General features: G+C 31.6%; 1 protein-coding gene across 1 annotated transcript; it reads left to right on the forward strand.

The window, feature by feature from the left end:
* On the forward strand, window positions 1-4,597 carry LOC107369611 (uncharacterized). The gene is made up of 16 exons (XM_025162369.2): window positions 1-529; window positions 608-681; window positions 740-890; window positions 1,094-1,224; window positions 1,286-1,379; window positions 1,453-1,607; window positions 1,671-1,796; window positions 1,858-2,097; window positions 2,162-2,272; window positions 2,346-2,417; window positions 2,475-2,628; window positions 2,689-2,868; window positions 2,969-3,089; window positions 3,171-3,385; window positions 3,478-4,005; window positions 4,083-4,597. Exons 1-16 carry the CDS (start codon window positions 454-456, stop codon window positions 4,556-4,558), a joined length of 2,904 nt encoding a protein of 967 aa, XP_025018137.2. The 5' UTR covers window positions 1-453; the 3' UTR covers window positions 4,559-4,597.
* The last annotated feature ends 6,184 nt before the right edge of the window (window positions 4,598-10,781 follow it).

The following is a 10,781-nucleotide window of genomic DNA, read 5'->3' on the forward strand; positions in this document are numbered from 1 at the left end:
AATTCCAAGAATTAATGTTGCCTTGCACCGAGGCCACCAAGCACATGATTATTTATGAGATATTAAGTTAATATGTGAACAATGAACCAAAAGATCGTAACATTTGAAAGCTTTATGATGAATGATAAAAATATAGAGAATTATTGCACTGAATGTTCAGTTTGTTCAAGAACTGCATTATAACGCCTTTATTTGAACTTAATCTTGTGAAATCAATAAACAAATTAGTTCCATTTTTGTCAATCGTTTATCGTTCTGATAGCTTCTAAATACTAAACGATGATTGATATTGAAAAACAATGAGATTGTCTGAAGAGATTGTTGGAGTATTATGATAATTAACTTTTATGGCTGATAACTAAAGGTGTTAAATCAGAGAGGGCAAAACAATTCTTTAAAAAGTAAGGATCAAAATAATTGTTTGATATTTAATTGTTGTGTTAGACACTGAAAATGAGAAATCAAATACTTTTCAAGATGTTCTGCTATATACTTTTACTGCTGTTAAATTGTTCAATTATCAACTGCAGTAAGTATTAAATTGAATTAATTGAAATATTTTTTAATTGTTTATTGATTATGAACAACTTGTCTTTGTAATTTGAAGCATCTTTAATGGGATCAAGAGCTACAGTCCACAGTAATATCAATAGGATTATTCATGCATCTTTAACAGACAAGGTTAGTTTAATTCAATTTTAGCTGAAATTATTCTCAATTTATCAACTATTTAATTAAGGACACTGGCCATGTTTGGCAAATTCAAGAATCGGTTTACTCAGGAAGTCCAAGGGCTGGACGAATCGAAATAAACTCAGATGAAAATGAAGTCAATGTCTTTTATTCGTACACAAACTCAAAGGACAACAATAAACGTCTCGTTATTCATGGTAAGTCTTGCTTGTTTATACATAAATTGTTTTGCTTGCTTGTAAATTTTGATTAACTACTAGAATGTAGAACACTAGAATGTAGAATGTAGAACATAATTCAACATTTGATGAAATCATGCATTAATCCTAAATTACTTGATAGTGATCTGAGTTTATTGATAACTAATGAGTTTTCATTTATGATAATATCAATATTCTAGACAATGAATGTGATGTTTACAATTATGATCTAAAGTGGGACAACTTATTGCCTGGTGTAAATAAACTTTTAACTAATCTTATCCTGCTTTTGGGTCCATCGGTCTTGGATCGTTTTAGTGGCTTTGATTGGGTAATTAATAGAAACATTTATTTTTAATAATCAAGACATTTTAATAAAATGCAATTGATAGGCGAATGGTAACGATGAGATTATCCGAGGTACTCTTATGCACAGCGTCTCAACCGATTTGGATCGTAAACTTAATATAACTTTATTTTATCAAAGTAAGTCTAATTTTCAATTTGACTGCTATATTAGTGATAATATTTACTGTCAATTGATCTTATTAAAAAATAGATAATCTTAACCAAATGAACGGAATTCAACAGCCAAGTCAAATTGTATTCACTGGTCACAATCCTGATACTTTAGCTGAAGGAGAAGGCGAGAATCTCATCTTAGACATTTATTTACAATCGCAAACTGAACAAGAATTGGATAAACTAGTTCAGGTAAGTTTTTTGTTTCGATAGTTTTTTGATTAGAAATTTAATATTAATTTTTTTTCTAACAAGGTTACACCAGGATTCGGTTGCCCAGTATACCTAAATGAAGATGTTGCCTTCCCTGAACTCAATACGCTCAAAATTCATTTCATAGCTGCTGAAAAAGAAAATTATGATAATCCAATAACAAGTGAGGTAACTAGAATTATTTGCTTGCTCTTTAAAATCGGTTATTATTAATAAATTTTTTATTCAGTTTCATGCTGATGAAACTCATCAAATTTTGAGACAAATTTTCAATGTACCATATGAGTTTCAATCGGAAGTGCTCATCGATTATTCACTTGGTGCTGGTTATCGTATATCAAGTGTTGGATCCTGTATTACATTACCGTTTGTTTATGGTGCAACTGGTATTGATGAAAGTGGTTCACTTTCGATAGCAAAACTACTCTGGCTACCAAAGACATTGAAATATCTTGGAGAGATAATATTTGTAAGTTTAACCAATCACTCATTAACTGACTAATGAACGATTCATATCGACTTTGTATTTACAGGAACATAGATCAGGCTATAGGGTTCATGTTTGGGAATCCACTGAGACCAATCGAGTTATAAACGATATAACATATGATAAAGTGGTGACAACACAGTATTTGAGTTCATCTGTAAGTTTTATTTGACTTTCCTTTTGGACATCATTCCAATGAAATATCTTAATATTTCTTTCCTTTATTTCAGTACAAAAATGATATTTTCAATGGCTACAGTCTTGTTGCAGCTTCAATAAAAGCTTACTCAAAAGATGGAAAGGTAAGACTAGATTTAGTTATTATTTAAAATATAATACTTAACTGTTGAATATTGCAGGGTTCATATTATTTATCATATTCAAGTCATCGAGATTATTATGATTCAAATAGTGATTTACCTGAGTCTACTTACCAAGAAGCTCTACAATCAGTTAATTGCTTCCAATACCAAGAAGAAAGATTAAATTTAAAATTTCATTTAACATGCAAAGGTAATGTTTTGGTTCAAAGTTATTCTTTAATTACTCAAACCTCATTGATGCATAATTTAGGTTCTGATGGATGCATAAAAAAGTCACAAGATTCAGTTTATGAAATGAGAGAACTGTTTCGATCAAGTCTACTTGGACAATTAGAAATGTCATTCATTCGAGTTGCTGATATCGACTTTAAATTCCAGAAAGAAGTGATTGAAGCTGATGTTACTTTCCTTGAAGCTCCAAAAATTTCTGGTAAGTAAATTAATCAATCGTTTCTGAAATAATAGATAATAGAATATTCCTTTCAAAATTTTTATTCTTTTGATTTTTCTCTTATTTTCATGGATCAAAGATGTTCTACCACATGATTTTTACACAGAAGAACCGAAATCAATTAGCATATTACACGAAACTGTTACTGATGATGTTGAGGAGTGCCTTCGATATCATTCATCATTCATTCCTTATGGAGCGTAAGTTGTGCTACTTTGAGTAATGTTTACTTTTGGATAGCATTTAATTCTGATTTCTTTTATTTTATTCAATATTCAAAGTGCTATAATCTATTGTAAGGATGATGATCATTGTTTTAGCACTGCAAACGCGAAGAATATAAGCAAAACTAGCAACAGATCTTATTGTAGTATCTACACCGATCCATACAAAAAACTGAATCGATTAGGTCGAGAAAAGCCTTTATCAGATTTACATGATCATATACTTAATTACTTTGGACACATAACATTTAATATGAATCTTGATGAAAAAGGTAAATATCTTCGTTCATAATTGATATCATTAAGATTGAGTTTGAACAGATAGCATTTGAACTGATCACTTAAATTTACTTTTGTTTTACAGCCAAGGCTGTTACTTTTCAAGTAACGGATGTCATTGCTCAAAACGGTGTTGAAGAGCAAACAGAACCATTTCACTTTTTATATCGTGACGATCAATTCGATACAATAGATGGTGTTTATACTGTCCGAATTCCTGGGATCAACCGTTTCGGTGATTGTTATCGTGCCTGTACTCAGAATGAAGATATACCTTGTGAGACCTTTTCATTTTGCGACCGAAAAGATACGAAGGAATGCGTTGTATCGATTTGGACGGGATCGCAGATAGAAAAAAATCGAACATATGATCGAGATTGTATGATTTATGCGAATAGCTATTGGTCTGACTATGCTGGAATCCCTGATTTGAAATTCAAGGAGACAACTACAGCGGTTAAGGAGATGAAATTGGCTGACTGTATTTCGGAATGTCATACTTCAAAAGATTGTGTTTCATTTCAATATTGTAGTAATGATAAGTGTTCATTTGTTAATAGTTATGCGACCGCAACAAATACAGAATATGATGAACTCTGTGATATTTATGTTCGTAAGTACTAATGGCGACGAATCATATAAATTTATGAACACTTTATTGAACTTTTTCTTTCGTTTTTTTTCTTGCAGTGAAAAGCTCTCAAAAATACACAGTAACTGGAATGAAACTTGTAAGTCAAGTCTTATACACCGAAGTTGATTTAGATTTGGATCAATGTGCAGCTATTTGTGATGATGATCAATCATGTAAATCATTCAACTTCTGTCCTAAAGGAAAAGCACCCGCTCAATGTCAAATAACTTCATATTCAATTAAAGATCCTAATACGGAATCATTGGATTCATCCATTTGTCATAATTTTGAATTAACTGTTAAATCCAAAGCAGAGGCACTTTCCATTAATATTCAGGGCAGCAAAGTTTCTGGAGTCAGCGGTGGAAGAGTTTTTGGTATTATCATGTTATTCCTATTTGTTGGCCTTTTTGCTGGTTTCGTTGGTCCTTATGTTTACATTAAAGTAAAATCGAGAGAAGCGAATAAATCAAAAGATGATTTTGGATGGTCGAAGCAAGAAGATGATGATGAGAATCAAACACAACTTTAAAATATTCAAGTTGTATTGCAATAAATTGATTAATTTTTACCAAAGAGTAATATACTGTCATCTACCAGATAATGTCACTACCCGGAATCGCTTATTTACACGAAAATGGTGTAAGAATAGTCCATTCAAAATCTAAGTAATCAAATGAAACTTGTTCAATCAACTCTTCGGAGGAACACCAATTCTTTAAATTTAGGGAAAATTCATTTAAATTAGTAACAAGCTCTTCTTCATGAACATTATCATTTTTATTAAATCAAGGCTTACATAGCCAAAATGGGACCAACAATTGCGTATAGTTTGCTCTGATATAGCTTTCCAACATTCATCCACCCAGTTCAAGGAATTCAGTAAATTAATATTTTTAACAATATCACTCATTCGACCAGAATCCATTTAAAATATATTTAACAAAGATATTTAAGTATTTAGCTTTGAAAGCTCTAATTACTCCACCATCCAATAGTTGACTAAGACTAGTAGTGGATGGTGGAAGGAAATTGAAAGTTATCATTGGAAAATCTTCAGTATTAATTTTATGTCCCTTAAAATTAATACTGAAGATTTTCCAACTAAGATAAAAGTAATACTTTTTTGTTTTGACCAACAAGTTCGTTATGCCAATTTTTCAACCAATCAGTAAATAAATTGTGATTCATCCAGGCGTTTGACTGTGAAACATATGTAGGTCCAAATCTACAAGACAATTTTTATAAAAACAACGAGGTTTTGCCCATTTACCTATTATAAGGGGCTTAAGTGATTGACCAGCTTGGCTGACACAGAAAAGAATTGATATTCTTTCATGAAATATCTTATCTCCAATATGATCTGATTTAGATATAAAATAGGTTTTTGATGGAGATTGACGCCAAAACAGTGAAGTTTCACCGCAATTGAAAACAAACTCTTTTTGCCAATTCGGCATAATTATCGGTATCTTGTTTTCTCGCCAATCTTTAATAACTTCACTATCAACTGAAATTCTTTCACCAGACAAAGTTCCTTGTTTCAATTTAATTCGCTCTCTAAAACATTTAAACCATTGCCACGAGCACTGTAATTTAAAGTAACACATCGCATGAGCAATCACTTTAGCCTTTTCAATGATGAAAGTCGCTTCCAATGGGATTCCTTTCTCTAAGCATTTCAATATAAACAATTTCACTTTATCATCAATTCTCGATGTCCTCAATTAATGAGGTTTTTTCAAGAATACTGAGATTACGCCGAGGCATAACTAAAAAACACGTTGAACAAACATAAACAAAAGGAGAATAGTGCTTTTTAAGGTACCGAGCATAAATTTACTGACATAATCTGGTAGATGACAGTAACAAGAGACTTCATTTAATGATAATTTTGCAGGGTGTGAAATAAAACTCAAATGTTGACTCTCAGACGGAGCTTGCAATAGAAACTATTTTAATCAATGAAAAAGTTGACTACATTTTTGCCTTAAAAAACAATTTTAATGCATTTTTCTGGGTAATTTGTTAATTCTTAAATGAAACTTTAATTCAGTTTTTCTGTCTTTTTGCCTATAACAGCAAGTGAGTTGCGATTTTTAGATTATTTGTGTTTTTCAATTATCTTTTTCATGAAATATTAACGAAATTAAACATAAACTGGCGATAAGCAGAATTGTCAATTTTTTGACTTTCATCAATTCCCTAAGAATATTATTACCTAAGAGTATTTTTAAAAATGAAATGAGCTGAATTTCTGTAACTATTATATTCTGATTAAAGCTTGAATATAACTTTGACATTTGCTCTTACATTAAATCAATTATGCAAATATTAATTAATATTTAATTAATTGGCTGAATTCTTTACAATATGTAAGATTCAAACATTAAGTGTTTAAATTGAGAAAGAGAAATGGTTTAAATTATTCTCCTCTTTCTTTATTCTGTCTATTCCCCTGTCTTATTTCTCATTCTTAACAATGGTCAGAAGGGCAAAACAAATACTTTGTTTTAACTAAAGGATTATTGAGGGGAGTTGAAATTAAGACTCCAAAGTGGTAACTTGAAAATGTCTGGAACTGGTGCTTGGTCAATTGGACCTCGTCCTTTATTTAATTATTAGTTTAACTAAATTTTAGTTAATTTAAATGGAAATTATTGTCCACAAATGGTTATTATTAATAAATGTTTTTAAATGGCCTTAAAATCTTACAAATATTAAAATCCTTTAAGTGCCTTGTATTGAAAAACTTGTGGTCATTCTTCGAACGAGCAATCCTCGCTCTTTCCATTTCCTAAAGATGAGCGCAGAAATGAATGCTTTATTGAATTAGTTCCTGGATTGCCGAATGGACTAAATTTGCATGACCTTGATCGATAGTTGGTATGCATTCATCATTTTGATGATTCAATACTGCTAATGAGTTCACGTAGAATAATTTTTGGTGATCACAACATCGAAATGTAACTTAGATGAATGTCTAACAAAAAAGTCTATTACATTGAAATACCAGACAATGGCAGTAAATTTGTCAATGGGCCATAATTAAATAGGGGTTAAAATCTGTATGTTCAATACACTGCCAGGCGAATGGTACGAATAAGCTATGTCAAGTTACTTTCATAAGCTAGTATTGTGTCGATAGACTGAGCCATTATTGGAAGGGTCTAAAAAACTCATTAATGACATACTTTGTAAGTAAGACCTTAATAATTTAATGGACATTTAATACATTTGTATTTTCCGTTGGATTAACTAATTTCACTCTTTTCCTTTCGTGAGTTTCCTTCCTGAGTTCGTTTCAATCCGAATTTATCGCTTATTGTTTTTCTAGCTTTCAGCTTCCTTTTTTGATTGGTTTTTTGATGTCCGAGGATATTGCTTCCTCATTTGTGCTGTTTTACCATTCTTTAATTCCCAGCCTGTTGTTGCTCATCTTTTCCAGCATAATTGCTTCCGTGTTGGTCTAGTGAATAATCGTCTATTTCGATAAAGAAAATTCCCAAAGGGAGTTGTTGAGAGTCCTTATCTTGGGTCAAAACTTCATATCGTTTTTTCAAGCGTTCGGTTCAGTTCGTGATCGTATTAATTTTCCTGATCGTCGATCTGAGTTTATCTTGAATTTTGCGTGGATTTGGCTCACTCTTGTAGCATATCTTTCAGTCAGCCTGGTGATGATGAAGCTGTTACTTATAGTTACCTTGTTTGTAAGTTTCGCCTTCAACATCTTGATGTTTATCCAGATTTATGGCTACAATTGGATTGCCGCTTCTCTTGTCACATATTCGTAGCCTTAATTCAACCATCAATTCAACCATCAATTAAACCATCAATTCAACCATCAATTCAACCATCAATTCAACCATCGATTCAACATTTTTAGCTGTAAAACACAGATATTTTCAAGAAAGATTGTTCATGAAAAAATTGGACGCATTAATGTCCAAAGGTGCAACTTTAACCATTTTTCAATGTTTTTATATCGATACCATATCGTAAATCATATTGATATTTTCTTGTGAAAAAAATATTGATATATATCGGTTGTTTTGATATATTAGCACACCACTAATTAGCACTAACTCAGAAGTTTGAAATGGTCAAAAGAATGCCTCTGATCACAAGCAGTACTAATTCACTGCCTGAAACTGGCCAGTTTTCGTTTCCTTTAGTATCAGAAGCGTATGGTTTCCTACTACTTGTTTAAAATTAGTCTTAATTATTAGTTTATTAATAGTTATTCAGAAAATATTCTCACCAAGATTCAATCGCTAATAGCAAAAAATTAATTAAATACTTGGTTATCTAATAAGTACAAAACATTACATTAATCAAAAACATCTGAGCCTACATCATCTCTTATTGATGGCCAGAGATGGAGCTGTTTTTATCAAAATAAGTGAAAGTTTACTTATCTGTCCAAAGTTTAGTTTTTCAATTTTAGTCCGTACATCCTTCAATTGCACTATTATTGGGTTTCCTTGTACAGTAAAAGATCGCAAGTTGAAAAAACAAGAATAAATGGTAAATGCAGTCATCATGATGAAAAATAACTAGATTGAAGTTATTAGGTTTGTGATAAAAGTCACATTCCTTTGGTCCCTTAGGTCATCACCATTACTATTTTCACCATCTTCTTCAATGTTCACAGTAAAGTTGAAATGATTGACAACATGTTAGTGAAAAGTTTTCTAAATAGTTGCACATTGGTATTCCTCGGTATTACTAAATTTACTTTTGTAAATAGCAATGAATTCCTTTCGTCTTTGCAACCATTTGATTTTTCCTTTTTCTCATATTTTATCTTTACTATTTTCAATGATTGATACAGATAAAATTTATTCTGTTGCATCTAAAATGTTAATAGATTTACCTCATCTTTCATTTGGAAACTTGTTTACAGAACATCATCATGGAATCTGTGTAACAAGTAATGCATGGCGATAGACAGGTAGAGTGAATAAAAACAGCAGTAGAGCCAAGAAACTATCATCATCTTGTTTATCGTAAATCAATCGATTTTTCTTGTTACAATGTATCATCTTTCATTGTAGCAACATGAAATTGAACATGTAAAAGACAGTTTGACTCAGTTGGAATAAGATACGTTTAAACTACAAACATATTAATCGGAATACACGAGATCAATAAATTGATGTGATTGTTCACATATTTTGTGCACAAAAATGTTTGGTAACACTAACCAAGAAAATCAATCTCCACTTTTTCTCTCTCTCTCTCTTCTTCCTTAATTTATTCGTCAATTTTGGGTTAATTCATGATGATATGCAAATTATTTAGCCACAGCTATTTAGTGCATTGTCTATGATATAAAATTTGAGCAATGATTAATGCTTTAATGAATAAAGATGCAACACAAAACAGCAATCAATCAGAAGATAAATGTGCGAGTAACCCATTTGACCCAGGAGGCAATAAGAGAAATAAGGAAAAATGAGGAAAAATAAGTCGATGGATGCATCGAGAATCATTTAATGATCAATTTTTAAAATCAGGTCATTTATTACAATCAGATTAACATATTTATTAATAAATGTCTGCTCAATTAATGGTCGGAAATAGCGGGTCTAATGTAACATCAACCCAAACCTGAATACTTTCTCTCCACTAACGCTTGAAACAAAAGCCGGTAACATAAATACTGCGTAATGAAGTAATGAATTAAAATTAACAAATGATTGTCTTTTTTGTGATTTGATCAAATTGTGTTAACGCTCCTCCCTGTGTCCGTATAACTGATCGATTAAACCTATCACTTTTGTTGGTTGAAGCATTTGTAAGTTCTCGAACTGACTTGTGAGTCCCATTATTTTCTATGAAAGACTTCCTGACTTTGAACGCTGATATCTTGAGAAAATTCATTGCCCAATGTTATCCATGAGATCAGTGGACAGAACCTTTTTAGAAGCCTAAAATGGCTCAGTATGCGTCAGCATGTGCCACTTTTTCGACTTTGACAATTTACCAAAAATCAGCCTGTATTTGAAAAATCTTCAAACACAAAACTTTGACATTTTTTCTATCGAACAATAACACATAGCATTGCCTCTACTAGTTAAAGTTGCTCTGTAGGCATATTTCATCCGAACTCCTAACTAAGGTTAGTATAATATTAGCATAGCTCCACCTATGGTCACAGTAAGTACTCATCGTTAGTGTTTCCCGATATTAAAAAATGTATCGTTAAAAAGAATCGGTATCAACCGCAAAGGTATCGAGTATTTAATGAGTACAATTGAAGCATGGGTTTGTGCAGTGAGTCATTCTGAGAGTCTCTAAAAACAACTGAAAGTATTGTACTAATTAAATATAAGATATCGAATATTATCGACAGACAAAGTATCGATACTTTTACTGTGAAAAAATATCAGGGAAAAACTACTCATCGTTAACGTATAATTACAGGATTCTGGCTTAGATGAGTTCAGTCATAATCTCTAGGATGATAGAGAAATGTCATTTAGCATTGCTCGATTCACCAGACACTCATTTATGCAAATCTGTGGCTCTTATCGCATTGGCAATTTGGGCGTGATTTTTTTTCCAATGACAAGTCATAAGCAGGGTGAAAATAACCTGTTAAACACCTTTCAATCAAAATCAATCCAAAAAAATTGAGCTTTTTAATTCAATTTGATCTCATTTGATATTCATATTTGATATCAACTCTATTGCAAGTTTTTGATCGCGATGAAAAGAGTGTTTGTCAGCCTAAATGTATCCTAATATCA

The sequence above is a fragment of the Tetranychus urticae genome, chromosome 3 (assembly GCF_039701765.1).
Source record: "Tetranychus urticae isolate SD_2017Ah chromosome 3, NJAU_TeUrti_SD_1.0, whole genome shotgun sequence".
Lineage (NCBI taxonomy): Eukaryota > Metazoa > Arthropoda > Arachnida > Trombidiformes > Tetranychidae > Tetranychus > Tetranychus urticae.